The sequence below is a fragment of the Oryctolagus cuniculus genome, chromosome 1 (genome assembly GCF_964237555.1).
Source record: "Oryctolagus cuniculus chromosome 1, mOryCun1.1, whole genome shotgun sequence".
NCBI lineage: Eukaryota > Metazoa > Chordata > Mammalia > Lagomorpha > Leporidae > Oryctolagus > Oryctolagus cuniculus.
This window is the reverse complement of record NC_091432.1, coordinates 63,184,742-63,206,059: the sequence shown is the minus strand read 5'-3', so window position 1 is coordinate 63,206,059 and position 21,318 is coordinate 63,184,742. Positions and strand designations below refer to the sequence as shown.

The window sequence follows — 21,318 nt, the reverse complement described above, 5'->3', positions numbered from 1 at the left end:
AAGTTTTTGATTTAAGGTCTTTCTTCCTGCTGGATAAGTGTCATGTAAAGTTTAGTGTTCATATTTTCTATAAAAATTAATTTTGTCTAGCTGTTCTATTCATTATTGAAAGTAGGCACTGATAAATAAAATTAATTAAAAAAAAAAAAAAAAGAAAGTGGGTATTGAAGTAGAAATTTTTAGTAACTGGGGCTGGCCACAACCTGCAATGCCAGTATTCCATATAAGCACCGGTTGGAGTCCCAGCTGCTCTCTTCTAATCTCAGCTCCCAGTTAATGTGCCTGGGAAAGCAGCAAAAGATGGCCTGTGCTCTTGGGACCCTGCCAACCACTGGGCAGACTCAAACAGAGTTCCTCACTACTGGTTTCAGGACTGGTCCAGCCCTGACCTTTGCAGCCATTTGAAGTGTAAACTGGCATATGAAAGATCTCGTTCTCTGTCTTCCTATTTCTCTCTGCCTTTTAAGTAAATTAATAGATCTTTAAAAAAAATTATTTATTCACTTGAGAGGCATAGTTACAAAGAAAGGGAGAGACAGAGAAGTCTTCCATCCTCTGGTTTATTCTCCAAATGGCTGCAACGGCCAGATCTGGGCCAATCTGAAGCCAGTAGCCAGGAGCTTCTTCTGGACCTCCCATGTGGGTGCAGGGGCCCAAGCGCTTGGGTCATTTTCTACTGCTTTCCCAGGCCATCAGTAGGAGGCTGGATCAGAAGTGGAGCAGCTGGCACTTGAACCAGTTCCCACATGGAATGCTGGTGCTGCAGGCAGATGTTAAACCTATGACACCACAGAGCTACCCCATGCCCTTTCTTTATAGAAGAAATTTTTAATAACCTTAAAGGCTGTGTCTTGTAAAGGTTTAACTGCAGGGTAAGTAGAAAAGGAAAAAGTAGCTTATAAATGAGTAGATCCAAGTTTTTTTTTTTTTTTTTTTTAAGATTTATTTACTTATTTGAAAGGCAGAGTTACAAAGAGGCAGATGCAGAGAAGAGAGACAGACAGACAGACAGACAGGTCTTCCATCCACTGGTTCACTCCCTAAATGGCCACAACGGCTGCAGCTGGGCCAATCCGAAGCCAAGAGCCTGGAAATTCTTCTGGGTCTCCTACACAGGTGCTATGGCCCAAGGATTTGGGCCATCTTCCACCCCTTTCCCAGGCCACAGTAGAGTTGGATGGGAAGTGAAGCAGCCAGGACTAGAACTGGTGCCCATATGGGATGCCGGCAGTAGTTGGCAGCTTTACCTGCTACAGCACAGCACCGGCCCCTCAAGATTCGTTTTTATGGTGGACATTTAGCCTAGTGGTTAAGGTAATATTAAGATGCTCCATATTGGAGTACATGGGTTCATTACTCATTTTCACTTCCTGCTAATGCAGATCCTGGAGAAGAGGTGATGACTCAAGTAACTGGTTTTTATTACTAACAAGGGGTACCTGGGTTGAGCTTCTGGCTTCAGCTAGTCCCAAAATGAAGGCAGGCACGTGGGGAGTAAGCCACCAGAAGATAGTTCTCTTAATTTGAAACAAAAACCAAATGATTTCTGTCTAGATAATTGTTAAGCATTTGCTGAATATCTCATCAGTGGAAAGGAAACTAAGAAAATCAGACATACTCATGGGACATAAAAATGTATGGTAAATCCTTAAAAATAATAAAACAATTGGCCAGCGCTGTGGCTCACTAGGCTAATCCTCCACCTTGCGGCGCTGGCACACTGGGTTCTAGTCCCGGTCGGGGCAACAGATTCTGTCCCAGTTGCCCCTCTTCCAGGCCAGCTCTCTGCTGTGGCCAGGGAATGCAGTGGAGGATGGCCCAAGTACTTGGGCCCTGCACCCCATGGGAGACCAGGAGAAGCACCTGGCTCCTGCCTTCAGATCAGCACGGTTTACTGGCCACAGCGCGCCGGCAGCGGCCATTGGAGGGTGAATCAACGGCAAAGCAAGACCTTTCTCTCTGTCTCTCTCTCTCTGTCCACTCTGCCTGTCAAAATAATAATAATAATAATAATAATAATAATAATAATAATAATACAAGGGACCAGAATTGTGGTGTAGCAAGTTGAGATGTTGTCTGCAAAGCTGGTATCCTTATGAGTGCTGCTCCACTTCAGGGAGACCAGCTCCATGCTAGTGTGCCTGGGAAAACAGCAAATGGATGGCCTGACAACTTGGGCCCAAGGGACTCACATGGGAGACCCAGATGGAGTTTCTGGCTCTTGGCTTTGGCCTGGCCCAGCCCTGGCTGCTGCAATCATTTGGGGAGTGAATCAGCAGATGGAGGAGATCTACCACTCTCTTCTCTCACTCTCTCTCAAAGATTTATTTATTTATTTGAAACGCAGAGTTACAGAGAGGCAGAGACAGAGAGAAGTCTTCTATCTGTTGGGTCACTCCCCAGCTCCCAAGATGGCTGCAATAGCTAGAGCTGCACCAATCTGAAGCCAGGAGCCAGGAGCTTCTTTCGGGTCTCCAACATGGGTGCAGGGGCTCAAACACCTGGGCCATCCTCTACTATTTTCCCAGGCCATAGCAGAGAGCTGAATCAGAAGCGGAGCAGCCAGGATCAAACTGGAGTCCATATGGGATGCCAGCACTGTAGGTAGTAGCATTATCCACTATGCCACAGTGCGGGCCCCTCTTGCCCTCTCTTAACTCTTTCAAATGAATAAATCTTTAAAAAAAAAAAGTTCTTAAAAAGTAAATACCTTTATCTAAAAATTAAACTTCCATATATTTACTTGAAAGAATTAAGTGCATTAAAGACCTGCTTAAGAGGCCAGCGATGTGACACAGAAGGTTAAGCTACTGCCTGTGACACTGGCATCCTATATGAGTGTTGGTTTAAAACCTGCAGCTCTGCTTCCAATCCAGCTCCCTGCTAATTCACCTGCAAACCAACGGAAGAAGGCCCAAGTACTTCGGCCCCCGCCACCCATGAGGGAGAGCCAAATGAAGCTCTTGGCTTCACCCTGCCTCAAGCCCCAGCGTTGTAGCGATTTGAGGGAGTGAACCAGAGGATGGAAGATTTCTCTTTGTCACTCTGCCTTTTAAGTAAATAAATTTTTTTTCTTTTTAAAAGACATGTTTAAGATATTTAGTTTTCTTTACAGAGGAAAGAAAAGAAAAAAAGGTCCAAATGTCAAAGAAAAAATTTTCTAATACATTTATTTACTTATTTTTTAAGGATATTTTTTTTTTTTTTTTAATTTGAGAGGTAGAGTTACAGACAGTAGATGGAAAGATAGAGAAAAAGGTCTTCCACCCATTGGTTCACTTCCCAAATAGCCACAACAGCCGGAGCTGAGTCAATCCAAAGCCAGGAGCCAGGAGCTTCCTTTGGGTCTCCCATGTGGGTGCAAGGGCCCAAAGTCTTGGGCCATCTTCTATTGCTTTCCCAGGCCATAGCAGAAAGCTGTACTGGAAGTGGAGCAGCCAGGACTTGAACCTGCACCCATATGGGATGCCATAACTGTAGGTGGAGGATTAACTTGCTGCGTTAACTTAGTGCACCACAGTGCTGGCCCCCACAATACATTTATAATAAAGAATACTCAAGAGGCATTTGATGGGGCCAGTATTGTGGCATAGAGGGTTAAGCCACCTCCTACAATGCCTGCATCGCATATGAGTGCAGGTTCGAGTCTTGGCTGCTTCACTTCTGATCCAGTTCCTTGCTAATGCACCTGAGAAAGTAGCAGAAGATGGCCCCAAGAGCTTGCATCACTGCATCTAGGCTCCTGGCTTTGGAACCAGTAGATATAAGATCTCTGCCTTTCCCTCTCTCTGTAATTTTGTCTTTCAAATAAAAGACAGATACATCTTTAAAAATAAAAAAGAAACAAAAAGCATTTGGTTATTGTATTTATATTACAGTATTTTGTAATGTGTTACATGAAAAAAACAGAATACATAGCAGGATTCCCTCTGAAAAATTAACATACAAATGTTGCTCTGCATGCACACACAAAGGGAACAGTCTAAGTATAAAACACAGTATAAAACACAGAATCAGTGGCTGGCATTGTAGCACAGCAAGTTAAGTCAGTGCCTGAGATGCTGACATACCATATGGTCACTGGTTCAAGTCCCTGCTGCTCCACTTCTTTTTTTTTTTTTTTTTTGACAGGCAGAGTGGACAGTGAGAGAGAGAGACAGAGAGAAAGGTCTTCCTTTTTGCCGTTGGTTCACCCTCCAATGGCCGCCGCGGCCGGCGCTCTGCGGCCGGTGCACCGCACTGATCCGATGGCAGGAGCCAGGAGCCAGGTGCTTTTCCTGGTCTCCCATGGGGTGCAGGGCCCAAGCACCTGGGCCATCCTCCACTGCACTCCCTGGCCACAGCAGAGAGCTGGCCTGGAAGAGGGGCAACCGGGACAGAATCCGGCGCCCCGACCGGGACTAGAACCCGGTGTGCCGGCGCCGCTAGGCGGAGGATTAGCCTAGTGAGCCGCGGCGCCGGCCCTACTGCTGCTCCACTTCTAATGCAGCTCCCTGCTAATGAGCCTGCCACCCACATGGAGACCTGAATAGAATTCCTGGCTCCTGGCTTCGGCCATTTGGGAAGATGGAAGATCTTTTTATCTCTCCTTCTCTCTCTGTAGTGCTTTCAAATAAAAATTTTTTAATATATATATTGAAATGTTCATAGATAGTAGGCATAAGATTTAAAGATTATTTAATGCCTTTTGCTTTTCTGAATTTTCTAGCTTTACTGCAAATATATATGTAGCATGAAATTAAAGTAATTTTAAGTAAATAAATTTCATGTTTAAAATTCTAGAGATCTAGAATCTAGCAATCTTCTTAGAAGACTATACTTAAACACTATTCTCCTAAATTACAAGACAGACACAAATCTACAGTTAAGGTTAAGAGGCAGTGAGTAGAAAACAGGCACTGGCACAAAGTATCAAATATACTACCTGTCTGCTGGGCCAGAGAACAGGCCTCACCGATCCTATTGCCTGTGAGGTAGCTAAACACAGCTTCCACAGGGTTGTCTTTTTGCGTTAAGGAGACTTCTTCTTCAATTTGAGGTGCAGCTGTATGGGACAGCCAGCGGGAGAAAGCTCTTCGTCGCTCCAGAATTTGAATGTATTCATTGGGCTCATCCAGCTGGCTGTCGAGCTCCTTCAGATGACCCCAAAGGGCTTCACATAGTGTCCACGTTAGGCTCCAGTGCTTTACAACTAAATTAGGAACAGGAAAGCAATGCTAAGCCATAAAGTCTTGTGATAACTACAGAGAGTGAAACACCTACTCTAAATTGTGGTGTAAGAATGTAAAAAGTAGTAAATATCACAAATCACCACCTAAGCAGATTATCCTGAATGTGTCTCCCCTCCACTTACCTTGAATTACAAGTTAAAGAAGTATACAGAACAACTGTCGCTTGTTCTGCTTCTGTGGTACTTACATGACATATATAACTATTCCTTTAAACAAGTTTAAACATGTTCCCTTAGTATATATTATGGCTATTTCCTAGCAGATGAAGGAGGAAAAGCTACTTAAACTTGGTCAAATTCTGTCTACAAAACAAAACTTTTGAGAAATGTAGGGGCCAGCGCAGTGGCCTAGCAATAGCAAGTTAAGCCAGTATCTAGCACCCCATGAGAGCAGGTTTGAGCCTACTTCACTTCTGATCCAGCTCCCTACTAATGAGCCTAAGAAAGCAGTGGAAGATGATCCATGTACTTGGGGCCCTGCACCCACGTGGGAAACCCAGATGAAGCTCCTGGCTTCAGCCTGGCTCAGCCCTGGCCATTGTAGTTGTTTTGGGAATAAATCAGTGGATGGATGATTTCTCTCTGCCTCTGCCTTTCCCTCTCTGTAATTCTACCTTTCAAATAAATAAATGAATTCCTAAAAAAAAAAAAAAAAAGTGCTCTAAAGGGTTTATTCCCTTCTATTTTCCCTTCTATTATAAGCACAGTCTTATTTACTGAATCTAACTGGTGCAATTCAAAGAGCTTAAAAGGGTACAGCAAGGGTTGGGGGTTTGGCCTACCAGTTAAGATGCTGGTTGGAACAAGTGCATTCCTACCTGAGTGCCTGGAGTTGAGTACCAGCTCTGTTCCAATTCCAGCTTCCTGCAAATGCACACCCTGGGAGGCAGCAGGTCATGTGGGTAGGTCCCTGCTACCCATATGTTGACTTAGATTGAGTTCTTACTTCCTGCCCTTGCCTAGCTTTGGCTGTTGGAGGGATCTGGAGGTAAAGCAGCTGAAGGGAGCTTACCCATGCACACTCTCTCTTACTCTCTTCCCTCTACCTCTCAAACAAATTTATTTTTATGTATCTGAAAGGCAGAGTTAAAGAGTTAGAGAGCGAGAGAGCGAGAGAGAGATTTTTTTACCCATTGGTCCACTCCCGAAATGGCCACAATGGCTGGGGCAGTGCCAGGCCAAAGTCAAGAGCCCATATTCTAACAGATCACCCACTTGAGTGCAGGGGTCCAAGCACTTGCAGCATCTTCCTGCTTTCTCAGACATATTATTAGGAGCTGGATGGGAAGTGAAGCAGTCGGGTATCGAACCAGCACCCACTGGAAATGCTGGTGTTGCAGGTGGCGGTTTAATCAGCCACACCACAATGCCAGGTGCAGAATAAACTAATTCTAACCTAATATATGGTAGTTCATTTTATAGTTGACAAAACTGAGGAACAGAGATTTCAGTGACTTGCCTGAAGATATAGGCTATATGCAGCAGGACTTAAATATAGCTGATCACCAGCAAACTCCATACTCTTAAACACTAAACTATACTGTCTCTCAAAAACACAGAACAAAAAGATAGCACTATTTTTGATTTCAAGCCACTATTAAGCATATGTTGGGAAGATAACTTACATATTTGAAAAGATTACTAGACAATGAAGCAGAAAAAGGGACTGAATATGAACAAATCCCAAAATACACACCATATGGGACAATCTAAGAGTTTTCGTTTTTCAGTAACAGTGATTTGCTAGGCATATATTAAATATAAGTTTTCTACTGTTTGAAATACTTAAGTTCCCAAATTAGAAAATTCCTTTATTAGAGTATTGGTTCAGAAAAACATGCTAACAATAGATACAAGGAGGTAAAAGGGAATCAGGAATGGAAATCGTGACAAAGTTGTTGGGAAAACAAGTGGGTCCTGAGTTGGACGTTGAAAAGGAGGTCAGGTTCTAGCCCTTGATGCTCCTCTTCCAGTCCAGCTCTCTGCTGAGGCTTGGGAAGGCAGTAGAGGATGGCCCAAGTGTTTGGGCACCTGCACCTGCATGGGAGACCAGGAAAGAGGCTCCTGGCTTCGGATTGGCGTAGCTCTGGCCATGTCAGCCATTTGGTGAGTGAACCAATGGAAGGAAGACCTTTCTTTGTCTCTCCCTCTCACTGTCCACTCTACCTGTCAAATAAATAAAAATCTTTAAAAATAATAATAATTAAGTGGTAACAATTTCTTCATGCTTGGGATTCTGTTTATCCCAACTCAACTACAGATAAGTACAATCTACTAGGTCAGTGTGAGGACATGTGTTCTCCCAGGAACATATGCTACTACCTCTAAAGTAGGGACATCAAAGATAATAAGCATGTTACATACTTACTTGGTACTTCCAATAAGTCTCCTGATGCTTCCTTAACCCAAACTGCATAGTCATGAATGATAGCAACTCCTGGATTGGGGACAATGAGAGGACACAGCTCATCCACATGGATTGTGCTATGTTTTAATTTGAGCTCCAGAGGTGTCTGGTATAATTGCACGTCTTCATCCAGCTTCTTTTGTCTCAAACTGAGTTTTTCCAAATGAACTTTGAATGGAGACTCAGTTAGACTATAAGGACAAATAAAAGAACAAAACAGAAAATTAAGGGATAACAGAAGTTAGGATTTTTGTACAACTAAACCCTTCTGTTTTATGGTTACAAACAGAATGCAAAACATTTTGCTGTGATTTTAGAGAAAATATATTTCTTGTTGTTAAGCTATACTAAATTTATCTGTATGAACTGAATTAATAAGTTATCTGGCTCAGGCATTCAGAACCGAAAGGCTTCTTATGCTAGATTATAACCAGCCTGAAAATCAGTACAGCTAGAGACAGAATTGGCTTCAGTTTATACCCACATCCCATATTAGAATGCCTGGAGTCCAGTCCTAGATCCACTTCCCATTTCTAATTCTTGTTAATGCTGGGAGGCAGCACATGATGTCTCCAGTAGTTGGGTCCCTGCTGCCCACATGAGAGACTAGGATTAAGGTTCCAGCTCCTGGTTTCAGACTGGATCTCATCCACTGAGGGCAACTGGGGAGTTAACCAGCAGAGCAGACAGGAGCTCTGTCTCTCTGCTTCTCAAATAAACAAAAGTTATTGTAGGATAGTGCTTCCTCAAATTTTACTTAGGTATCAAAAGTCCTGAGGCTGGAGAATGCCTTGTGGCGCAGCAAGTTAAGCTGCTGCTTTCAGTGCTAGCACCCCAAATGGGTGTCAGCTTGAGTCCCATTTGCTCCACTTCCAATCAAGCTCCCTGTTAATGTGCCTGGGAAAGCAGTGGAAGATGGGCCCATGCACCTACATGGGAGACCCGGATGAAACTCCTCATTACTGGCTTAGGCCTGGCCCAACCCTGGCCACTGCCATCATTTGAGAAGTGAATCAGTGAAAAGAATGATCTTTTTCTGTCTCTCCCTTCTCTCAGTAACTCTTTCACATAAATAAATTAAAAAAAAAAAAATCTCACGGGGTTAATCCAATAGATATCAAACAAATGACTACTTAAGATGAGAATATAATTAATCTATCCTTGATATAATTTTTAAGACTGCTATGAATAACCTCCAAAACACCATAAGATAGTGCTTAAACTAGAGTTAATCACAAAGTTTAGAATCTATATTCCTAATTTTGAGATTCAAAAAATAATGTTTTTTTTTTTTACTTTTTGAGAGTCAACTTTAAAACTAAAGATAACAAGTGATCATCATTTAATCCATAGTAGAACTAGCACCTTTTTTTTTTTTTTTTTTTTTTGGACAGGCAGAGTGGACAGTGAGAGAGAGAGAGAGAGAGAGACAGAGAAAGGTCTTCCTTTTTCCTTTGGTTCACCCTGCAATGGCCGCTGCAGCCAGCGCGCTGCAGCAGGCGCACTGCGCCGATCCGAAGCCAGGAGCCAAGTGCTTCTCCTGGTCTCCCATGTGGGTGCAGTACCCAAGGATTTGGGCCATCAACCACTGCACTCCCGGGCCATAGCAGAGAGCTGGACAGGGAGAGGAGCAACCGGGACAGAATCCAGCGACCCGACCGGGACTAGAACCCGGTGTGCCGGCGCCGCAAGGTGGAGGATTAGCCTAGTGAGCCGCAGCGCCAGCCAGCACCATTTCTTGATAAAAATAAAATGTTTAATTTTCCTTAGACAACTTATTTTCCATTGTATATATATTATCTGATAACTACAGGAAAACGTTACACATAATCTGCAACATAAATAACATAAATATTATATGAAAGATCTTCAAAAAGTTCATGGAAATGGTGCTTTAATAATAATAATAATAATAAATATGCATTGCTGGTGCTGTGGTGTAACGGGTAAAGCCGCTGCCTGCAGTGCTGGCATCCCATATGGGCACCAGTTCAGGTCCCAGCTGCTCCACTTCTGATCCAGCTCCATTCTATGGCCTGGGAAAGCAGTGGTAGATAGCCCAAGTCCTTGGGCCCCTGCACCCACGTGGGAGACCCGGAAGAAGCTCCTGGCTCCTGGCTTCGGATCAGCACAGCTCTGACCGTTGTGGCCAAATGGAGGGTGAACCTGTGGATGGAAGACCTCCCTCTCTCTTTCTCTGCCTCTCCTCTCTCTCTGTAACTCTGACCTTCAAATAAATAAATTTTTTTAAAAAAATTAGGTATGCACGGCCTTCAAAATATTTGTACACATAAACACCTTTCAATTACATTTTTCTATGATTTCTTTCAAGCCCTCTTGTTTATGTAAATGCAAAGGGTGGGGATGGGGCCAGGGCTGTGGCATAGTGAGTTAAGCTGCCGACTACAACGCCAGCATCCCATAATGGCATTGGTTTGATTACCCCAGCCCTGGCTGTTAGTCATTTGGGGAGTGAACCAGTAGATGGAAGCTCTCTTGCTCCCTGTCTCTCCCTCTTTCTCTGTAACTCTGCCTTTCAAATAAAATAAATAAATCTTTGTACATATATATAGTAGGAATTATATAGAAATACATAGTTATATGTTAATATACACATATATATATAATACTAAAATACTTATGCAGATTATACACCCATAAAAATGTGCTTAGTTATCCTTTATACTCATATACTCGGTATATGAAGAAACCAGTAATATCTAAGCACAAAATAGAAGAAAATGGCTACTGCAAAATAAAGGCTGAAAATCCAAGAAATGCTGCGACAACAGCTTTGAGTTTGTCACTTCTCCAAGTAAAGTTTAACGGTAATGTAAATATTATAAACTTTTCATAATCTGATGGTATAAACAGATCTTATTAATCACTTCAATGTGTAATCGTAAGATTTGTTACTATCTAAAATTATGCTAAAAATATATCTACAAGAAAGCCGGCGCCGTGGCTCAATAAGCTAATCCTCCACCTTGCGGCGCCGGCACACCAGGTTCTAGTCCCGGTCGGGGCGCCGGATTCTGTCCCGGTTGCCCCTCTTCCAGGCCAGCTCTCTGCTATGGCCAGGGAGTGCAGTGGAGGATGGCCCAGGTGCTTGGGCCCTGCACCCCATGGGAGACCAGGAGAAGCACCTGGATCCTGGCTCCTGCCATCGGATCAGCGCGGTGCGCCGGCTGCAGCGGCCATTGGAGGGTGAACCAACGGCAAAGGAAGACCTTTCTCTCTATGTCTCTCTCTCTCACTGTCCACTCTGCCTGTCAAAAAAAAAAAAAAAAAAAAAAAAATATATCTACAAGATTCATAGAGCAGGGTTCTAACCTTAGGTTTCCTTGTTGCCTTTCTCAAAATGATGAAGAGAGGCTAGTGTCGTAGTGAGTTAAGCTACTACTTGCAGGGCCAGTGCTGTGGCATAGTGGGTAAAGCCGCCACCTGCAGTGCCAGCATCCTATATGGGTGCTGGTTCGAGTCCTGGCTGCTCCACTTCTCATCTGGCTCTCTGTTATGGCCTGAGAAGGCAGCAGAAGATGGCCCAAGTCCCTGGGCCCCTGCACCCATGTGGGAGACCCGGAGGAGGCTTCAGGCTCCTGGCTTCAGATCTGCTCAGCTCCAGCTATTGCAGCCATTTGGAGAGTGAACCAGTGGGTGGAAAACTTCTCTTTCCACCTCTGCTTCTCTGTAACTCTTAAGTAAATAAATAAAATTAAAAAAAAAAAAAAAGGAAAATTTAAAGAAAAAGCTACTACTTGGCAACACTAGCATCCCATTTCTGCATGCCGCTGAGTACCAGCTGCTTAGATTCCCAGCCAGCTCCTTGTTAATGTGCTTGAGAGGGCAGCAGAAGTTTGTCCATGTACTTGGGATCCTGCCATCCATAATGGAGACCAAAACAGAATTCCAAGCTCCTGGTTTCTGCCTGGACCAGCCCTGGCTATTGTGACCATTTGGGGAATGAAACAGCAGATGTAAGATTCTCTCTCTCTCTCCCCCCATCTCTCTGTCATTCTGCCTTTCAAATAAACAGATAAGTAAAATAATAAATAAACCTTTTTTTAAAAAAAGCATCAAGAAATGTGACTCACGATTTAACAGCTACTGGATTGGGTAGAAATCCATATTCCACAGATTCAGAAACTTGATGATTTTCCAGTTCTTGAGAGCCACTCAGCTGTTCTCCACTATTAGCAAGAGTCCAGTTGGGACCCCATCCAATTCTAAATGAGCGTCCCATAAATAGAGCCATGTCCATCAAGAGTTTCCCCTTGCCATAAGTGACCGACTTCTCAAGAGGGACTAGGCCAGGTTGTCTGCGTGTGCCCACTGTTTTCAATTGAAATTCAGGGGCTGGGCTGGGCACTGTAAACACAGCAGTCAGGGGTGGAGGGACAGACCAAGGGGATGTGGACGGGATATTCATTAAAGATGATGCTCTGGGAGTGTGAAATTCTTGCACAGAGGCACTTGGTGAAAGAAAAGTTCCACTTGTAAATTTTGATTGCAGTAATCCACCACCTGAAGTGGGGAAAAAAATTATTACTACCTATTATTTCCTGAACAACAAAAGTCAGCAAAGTTGAAATCATCAGCTAACTAAATCAGACACACATGACCAGAAGGAAGTTAGATCATCTTTTGCAGCAACTACTCTTTCAACCAGGAAATCAAAGCAGCAACTATAATGATGATGGTGTCAACAATAAGAGCAATAATATTAACAAACAATACACTAAAATTTTTGAAAAATTATTTAGAGCTTATTTGTAGCATGCTCTACAAGCATCTGTGCACATTATTATTTCATTTCATTCTACAGTAACTTTAGACAGGAAGAATTATCACCACCCCATTTTTGTAAGTAAGAAAACTGGTTTCAAGTAAGTGGTAGCTTGTACAAACTCAAAAAATCTACCAAATACCAGGACTGGCAGGGAAAGTACAGGGAGGTCTGTTACCAGTACTAAGCCCATACCAAAATCCCAAATGTGGGGGGCAGGCATTGCAGAGCAGTGTGTTAAGTCACTGCCTATGATACCAATGCTTTATTGGAGCATTGGTTCAAGTCCCAGGTACACTCCTTCTAGTCCAGCTCCCTGCCAATACATCTTGGAAAGCAGCAGCAGATGGCCCAAGTACTTGCAGCCCCTGCCATCCACATGGGAGACCTGGATGGGGTTCCTGGCTCATGGCTTTGGTCTGACTCAGCCTCGGCCCTTGATGTCATTTGGGGAGAGAACCAATGGACTGAAGATCTCTCTCTCTCTCGTTTCTCCCTTTCCCTCTGTCATTCTGCTTTTCATATAATTAATTATATTATATAATATATATTAATTATATAATTATAAATAATAAAAACTTTAAATAAAAATTCCAAATGTGTGAAGATTACACATGGTTAATTCTTATATATTTATGTTACTAAAAACACACACACACACATACACACACAACAAATCCATGATAGGATTTTGGATGTTTTTTAAAGAACTGTTAAATGTTTGAACAGAGATGTATTTCCCCTGAGTGGACATTACACAATCTATAAATGTATCAAAAAGTCAAATGGAACACCATGTCTGATAAAAGGAGACAGGACTGTGGCACAGCAGGTTATGTTGCTGCCTCTAATACCAGGATCCCATGGGTGCTGGTTTGAGTCCCACCTGCTCCACTTCTAATGCAGTTCCCTTTTAATGCATCTGGGAAAGCAACAGAAGATGGTTTAAGTACTTGGGAGATACACCCATGTGGGAGACCTGCACGAAATTCCAGACTCCTGGGTTTGGCCTGGCTCAGTTCCATTGTTGCAGACATTTGGGGGTCTCAAAGAGCAGATGGAAGCTTTCTATCTCTCTTTCAAATAAATAAGTAAATAAATCTTTTTAAAAAATTCAAAATAACTTTCTTAGTCCTTATAAGAGCTTAGTAAGATCAAAGATCAAAACTCAAATTCCTACCTTCTGTTACGAGTTAAAGAAAAAAATATTGAAAATTCTTATGATTGCACATGTACTTTTCTGAGGAAAAGTTCTTATTAGAATTGCCTAATCCGGGCCGGCGCCGCGGCTCACTAGGCTAATCCTCCGCCTAGCGGCGCCGGCACACCGGGTTCTAGTCCCGGTCGGGGCGCCGGATTCTGTCCCGGTTGCCCCTCTTCCAAGCCAGCCCTCTGCTGTGGCCAGGGAGTGCAGTGGAGGATGGCCCAGGTGCTTGGGCCCTGCACCCACATGGGAGACCAGGAAAAGCACCTGGCTCCTGGTTCCTGCCATCGGATCAGCGCGGTGCGCCGGCCGCAGCGCGCCGGCCGTGGCAGCCATTGGAGGGTGAACCAACGGCAAAGGAAGACCTTTCTCTCTGTCTCTCTCTCTCTCACTGTCCACTCTGCCTGTCAAAAATAAAAAAAAAAAAAAATAAAAAAATAAAAAAAAAAAAAAGAATTGCCTAATCCACAATTTTTTAAAAGGATTTATTAACTGAATTGTCTGAAAAGCAGAGTGACAAAGACTTAGAGAGACCCCAAGAAAGAGAGAGAAATGTCTTTAACCTGCTTATTCATTCCCCAGATGGCCACAACAGCCAGGTTTGTGCTAGGTCAAACTCAGGAGTCAGAAACTTCATCCCAGTCTCCCAGAAGGGTGGCAGCAGCCCAAGCAATTGGGCCATCATCCACTGCCTTCCCAGCTGCATTAGCAAGAAGATGGATTGAAAGTGGAGCAGTAGCCGTGCCGCCGTTGCTCTCTAACGCCAGCGCGGCCTCTCGCTCGCCGAGCTCCAGCTGAAGGAGAAGTGTGGTAAGTAGGGAGGTCTTTATACCATGGCTCATACAGGGCAGACTGCCGCAAATTGACTGGTGGTAAAGCACCCAGGAAGCAACTGGCTACAAAAGCCGCTCGCAAGAGTGCGCCCTCTACTGGAGGGGTAAAAAAAAAAAAAGTGGAGCAGCATGGGGCCAGAGCTGTGGCATGGCAGGTAAAGCCGCTGCCCCCACTGCCAACATCCCATATGGGTGCCGGTTTGAGTTTTGGGAGCCAGGAATTCAATCCCAGGTAGCAGAGATACAACTATATAAGCCATCACCTGCTGCCTCCCAGGGAACTTGAATGGATTCCAATCCAGAAATTTCATTATAGTATGCAAGTATCCCAAATGACATCTTAACTGCTGCTCCAATGACCACAACTTAATATTCACTTAACTGTTCAAGTGTTCTGTTTATAGTAATACCCTACCTCCAATTCCACCAAGTTACTAGTCCACTAGGCAAAAAGCTTAGGGAAAATTGGAATCTTGAATCTTGATGAATTCTATGAATTATCAAAAGGCAAAGATTTCCTCATAAGGCACTGAGATAGCATTAGGACTACACAGAGAGTCCAATGTAGGACAACTTGTTAAATCCTCAAAGTAACTTGTGATAAAAATTTGGAAATTGGAACTTATTTAATTCATACTCATAAGCAAACAAAAGCATGACCCTAAGCAAAGCACAAATACTATACTCTCCATACAATTTCTGCATCTTCACCAACAGAAGTAATTATAGTTCTTAAAAAACTGGACACTCCTAATATAAGAGTGTGAGCTCTCTTAACATTCTTATGTCAGAGGTATGGCTGTTAGGGAGATACATTCTGGAAATCTACTCAGCACAGGAGATATATGAAACGTGGAACTTGATGACTCTACAGCTTTCTTGTAAAACAGCGTATTTATACAATACCTAGTGAACGAGATTTTGATGGGTGGGATGCTGAAATGGGGAGTCTGGGAGAACAGATTTCTTGAGAAGCATCTGCTTTGGAAGGAACATGACTGAAGCGCTGATCCAGCATCATGTCTATATCTTCTTCATCAGCAAGCAGTGATGCTTTCATGATCTAAAAAGGCAATATGTATATACACAGACACACAATGAATGTGCTCTCTGAAACTGAAAGGCTACTAAAAGATACAGTTTACAACAACCAAAAAAAATTACTTCTTAAGATAGTGTCCAGAAATACTGTAATATTTGTGTTACTGATTTCATTACAATGTGTCTCACCAGAACCTGGCATATAGCAACTGCTGAGGTCTTAATAAATAATTTTAAAATCAAACATAAGCACAAGCCAAAAGCTAAACTCATGCCTTTTGGCATGGGCAAGGTGAAGTAGAGACAGGGTTTACAGAAACTTTAAAATTTTGTGGAACACTTTACAAAGCCTCAAAAACAACCTTCAAAGTAGAAAAAGTTATGTTTTACAGAAGTCAGTGCTCACAGACGTTAAATGACTGTCACACAGTAATAAATTCACAAAACTGGGATTAGAATCCAGATCACCTGATACTAATACCCTTAAAAAACCAGAAGCTCTACATCCCAATATATCTTTCTTTCCCTGAATGGGAAAATGATGCCCAAACACTGACCAAATTCTTATTTTTGTTTTCCTCATACAGTGACCACTCGACAGTCTTATTAAGCCTGGTGTTACTCAAGAGAGATAAAATATTAGTTGGGCTATCTGTTGTAATAACTGTGGATTAGGACATCACCTGTAAAACATGTGGATTAATTCCCAGTGAAGATGCAATGTGCGTGGAAGCAGACACAGGTTCCTGATCTTCAGGCACGCTCTCTTCTAACATGGAATCCAAAACTGGCTCCTGGGTGATATCTATCATGTCACTGTCCAGTTCCACAACCCTCCCTAACTGTTCCACCTCTGGACTCTGACTCTGTAGACAGCAGAAACATCAGGGAAGCAGCATTAAATTAAACCAAATAAACACGGAGCTTCTAGATCAGATTCAGTTTATTCAGAATATGATACAGCAATGTTAGATTTTACCAATTCCATCATGAGGTGCTGAAGAGGATTTAACAGTAATTATCCCAATACCCACCAATAAGTACTTGGCATCTGAATGAGGATTCATGGAATCATTCTTTTGTAATAAGTGATAGTCTTTAGAAACAAAAGATTATGTCTTACCTGAAATTAACACAATTTTCTGATTTACACAGTATCACCCTGCCCTCACATTGCCTTGTAGCCAGAAGTCATTGAAAAGAGAACAAGGTACAAATACAAAGTGTCTAGGAATTTTACATTTTTTAAAAGAATACACTTAGTAATAAATTTCTAGTTAATACAACTTATCTTTTGGGGAGTGAATCCTAAGATTAGTTAGGCTCTACAAAGGCAGTGCCATGTAAGATATAAATGAGGAATGTCTACTCTTCATTTCCCCAAAGGAAAAACTATGTGTGTGACCAAGGCTTATCTGTCAGCATTTTCTCTAACTTGAAAGGTACAGGAGATAATCACATGAAAATTCAGTTGCCTTTATATTTTCTGGTTGCTTAGGTTTACTTTTAGAAGCAAATGCAATACTTGAGAACCAACGGAAGGAGTCAATACTCTGGCATAACAAACTAACCTGCTGGCATCATCCTATATGGGAGCCGGTTCAAGTCCTGCTGCTCCACTTTTGATCAACCTCCCTACTAAAGCACCTGGGAAAGCAGCAGAAGATGGCCCATGTCCTAGGGCCTCTGCACACGTGGGAAACCTGCAAGAAGCTTATGGTTCCTGGCTTTGACCTCGCCTAGACCAGGCTGATGCGGCTATCTGGGGAATAAATCAGCAGATGGAAGATCTCTCAGTCTCTCCCTCCCTCTAACTCTCTCAAACAAATAAATAAATCTTAAAAAGAAACAACTACAAAAACGGGATTATGCATATCACACACAGAGTAGTGAAATAAACAGGACAATTAAAGAAAAATGCAAATCTTCCTGAATATCCAAAGAAATAATCACCCTGCACTCTCCATCCCCACCCTACTAGGAAAAATCCGAGACTGTATACAGGAAAAATTAACGTCAATCACAGATTTCAGGAACATGGTATCATGAAAATCGACCTCTTCAAGGGCCCAGGTGACCAGGTAAAGATAGTCATCTTGACTCAGGGATGAGAAGACTATTTACTCAGAAAGCTGACGTTTTTACCATGCCAGGTAAAATGTACAATCTTGGGTGTTAATTAACTACCAGCATTTCCCATTCACCTCACCTAGGTCACTGGTCAACAGGAAACAACAGGTTCTCTACAGTTCCACATTACTGCTCTAACGTACTAAGTTTAAGGCCGTCATAAATAAGTAAACAAAACTGAAAGGCTGAATATCTGTACTTTTCCTATTCATCTTTCTCATTTCTGTTTTCTCTTTCCAAAAGGACCAAGATCATCCCCTTCTTCAGTAAAAGCAGATAGAGGAAAAAGATCTCTGTTCACTATATTCTATTTGTCCATTGTGAATGCTTACCACCTTTCTTTGGGTTAGAATCTAATACTAAAATTTTTTGTTCAGTTTTTCAAAGACATCTCACCTTCTATAACATCATTACAGGAATTTAGATAGTTATTTTCTAGTATTTATGCTGTAGCAATTACAGATAATAACTGATTGCCAAAATTAGTTAAATTTGTCCTGTATGTCCATAGATGTTTTCTTTCTTGGCTGTATCTTCATTCTACATACTAGTCTTATTAGCAGAAAATAAGGCTATCACTTTTTCCATAAGAAATATAGATAGATCAAAAAACACTTTGGGGAAAAATGGGATCATACAAGGTACATTATTGAGACAAAATGAACAAGACTAACTGAAAAACTATATTCATTTACAGCATTTCTTTAGTTAAATAGATTGTGTGGGTTATCCTAAATGGTACAAAGATTATAAACATAAAAGTCAATGTAGTTCCAGTTTCCCACTTTCATCAATCATCCCCAACCCTCACCCTGTACACACAAGCATGAACATACATAGGCAATATTCCTCAGAAAATGCCTCCCAAGAAATTGTTTAATAAATCACAGAAAGTGCACATTTCAGCAGCCATAAGGATTATAGCACAGAAAATGCCAAAGGTCCAGCTTTTAGCAGCTGAGAGGTAGAGGATATTTTACAAAGAAATCCTTTGTCAAGAATTCTTCTTTCAGGGAGTGCAGTAGCAGGAAAAAAATTTTTTAACTTGATTAAATATAAACATTCAATTAAAGTGAAACTCTTAAGTGCTGGCATTCAAAGAAAGTACCTGATTTTTAAATTATAAACCTTTCCCTATAAGGACAAAAGGTTCAAACTGGCTTACCACCACTGGCAGAGTATGTTACAAATAATTGCCATAAACAAGCAGCCACTACTCTCCCCAAGCCAAATATTCGTTGTATTCTAAAACTATATTTTCATAAAGATTATGAATTTTTAAAATACAAGTATCAAGATGTTATCTGAAGTATAAGCAAACAACTTAGGAAAATGGAGTTAAAAATCCTTGCAGAAAGCTAATTTTTCAAAAAAAGATAGAGGTAAAGAACAAGATTAACTTGTACATCAGGTAGTCAATAGTAGGATTTTCTTTGCATCAACCCACACGAGCAGAGTGCTACGATAAGCTGATCACTGAGCACAGAATTCAGCAAGTCCAAATGAGAGAGGAAAGTGATTAAAAATGACAATCTGTAGAGGAATGATCCAAACAGCAAGAGAATTCTTTAAATCTCTCAAAAATAGATGTGTGCACCTCATGCCCTCCCTCGTCCTTCTCTCAACGTGATTGCCAATATATTTGCACTCTTCAAAGTTCCAAGGGTCATAAACAGCTTTGGACTAGCTGAATGACTTGCTTTCAACTTCTTTATCATGATTCCATTCAAATTCACTGTCCCTTCTCTACCTGGGGTGGAGGTGCAGGTTTGCCATTAAGAGCCGTCTGGAAAGGGGTAGTCTGCCCTGCAGGGGGCAAAGGGGCAGTCTTCAACTTCTTGGTACTAGTCTTGGATGGACGTTCCTCTTCTTCTTCATCAGAATCTTGAAGACCATACTTAGAAAAATGGGAGACCTGAGAGAGAGAAGAAACCAACAAAATCAATTTTAACACTACTCTGTTCAAAATTTTCTGTAATATTTGCCGTTGCAAGCTTGTAGCATTATCTTAAAAAAGGGGGGAGGGAGGCGGCACGGTGTTGCACAAGGTTTATCTTATCTTCTGCCTGTGGCATCCCATATGGGCGCCAGGTTCTAGTCCCGGTTGCTCCTCTTCAGTCCAGCTCTCTGCTGTGGCCTGGGAAGGCAGTGGAGGATGGTCCAAGTGCTTGGGCTACTGCAGCCGCATGGGAGACCAGGAGGAAGCACCTGGCTCCTGGCTTCGGATTGGCATAGCTCTGACCATTGCGGCCATTGGGGGGGGTGACCAATGGAAGGAAGAGAACTTTCTGTCTCTCTTTCTCACTGTCTGTAACTCTACTTATCAAATAAATAAATAAAAACCTTTAAAAACAAGATATAAAAATATCTAGAGCAAAATGAAATGTTATCTATCACACTTTACTGTTTTTATTTTTTTTAAAAGAGTTATTTATTTGAAGGGCAAGTTACAGAAAGAGAGAGAGAAAAAGAGGGAGGTTCATTCTCCCAACTGGCCAAAATGGCTGGGTAAAGCCAGGAGCTTCATCTGTGTCTCCTACATGGGTGCAGGGTCCCAAGCACTTGGGCCATCCTACAGTTTTTCCCAGGAGCGTTAGCAGGGAGCTGGATCAGAAGCTGAACATCCAGGACTTGAATTAGTGCTCATATTCCATGAGCAATGGAATACCAATATGGAACACTAGCGCTGCAGGAAGCAGTTTAACCTGTTGTGCTACAACGCCAGCCCCCCCCCCCTTTTTTTTTTAAGAATTATTTATTTATTTGAAATTCAGAGTTACACAGAGAGAGAAGGAGAGGCACAGAGAAAGAGAGAGGTCCTCCATCTGCTGGTTTACTCCTCAACTGGCCACAATGGCCGGAGCTATGCCAATCTGAAGCCAGGAGCCAGGAGCTTCTTCTGGGTTTCCCACACGGGTGTCCTTGGGCTATCTTCTGCTTTCCCAGAGCATAGAAGAGAGCTGGATGGGAAGTGGAGCAGCCAGGATCCAAACCAGTGCCTATATGGGATGCTGGTACTGCAAGTGGCAGCTTCCCCTGCTACGCCACAGCGCTGGCCACAGCCCCTTTTCCAAGATTTAAGGATAACTTATACATATATTAGTTCGCTCATTTAAAAGATTATATAGCTAACACAAATATAATATTTTATCACTTTTGCATTTTTAACATTTACTTGAAAGGCAGAGTGACAGAGACAGAGACAGAGAGAAAGAGATCTCTCATCTGCTGACTCACTACTCAAATGGCTGCAATGGCTAGGGATGTGCCAGGTCAAAGGTAGAAACTATATCCAGGTCTCCCAAGTAGGTGCTTCTCCCATGTTCTCTGCTGCTTTCCCATGTTCGTTCACAGGGGACTGGATCAAAAATGGAGCTGCTGGGACTCAAATGGACATTTTGATAAGGATGCCAGCAATGCAGGTGGTAGCTTAACCCACTGCACCACAATGCCAGCCCCTAAGATGTCATTTAAATTAAATTAATACACAAAATGGAGTCCAAAAGTAGCTATTTTCACATATATATATATATATACCACTTGCTCAGAGCCTTCAACTAGTGGTCTAAAAGAGGAAGAAACCATTAAATATAACTATAAAGATTAAAATGAAGTCAAACCTCTCCAATGCCATAAAATCTTTACAAGAATGGCAATTATTTAGAATAAGTTCACCTACGAAGAGAC

The 21,318-nt window shown here is 42.3% G+C and overlaps 1 protein-coding gene across 28 annotated transcripts in view; it reads right to left on the bottom strand.

Annotated features, from left to right (window-relative positions):
- Nucleotides 1-21,318, bottom strand: part of NUP98 (nucleoporin 98 and 96 precursor) — a 132,045-nt gene that overhangs the window by 29,051 nt on the left and 81,676 nt on the right. For 26 of the 28 annotated variants that reach the window (XM_008264822.4, XM_070074498.1, XM_070074502.1 and 23 more), the window contains 6 exons: nt 19,382-19,546; nt 16,185-16,367; nt 15,367-15,523; nt 11,732-12,161; nt 7,599-7,828; nt 4,925-5,191 (listed from right to left, as the gene is read on the bottom strand). In XM_008264822.4, coding sequence (XP_008263044.1) covers nt 4,925-5,191; nt 7,599-7,828; nt 11,732-12,161; nt 15,367-15,523; nt 16,185-16,367; nt 19,382-19,546 — 1,432 coding nt within the window. Of the gene's footprint in view, nt 1-4,924; nt 5,192-7,598; nt 7,829-11,731; nt 12,162-15,366; nt 15,524-16,184; nt 16,368-16,426; nt 19,547-21,318 lie in introns of those variants that run through there. The other 2 variants (XM_070074515.1, XM_070074517.1) reach the window with 1 other exon arrangement.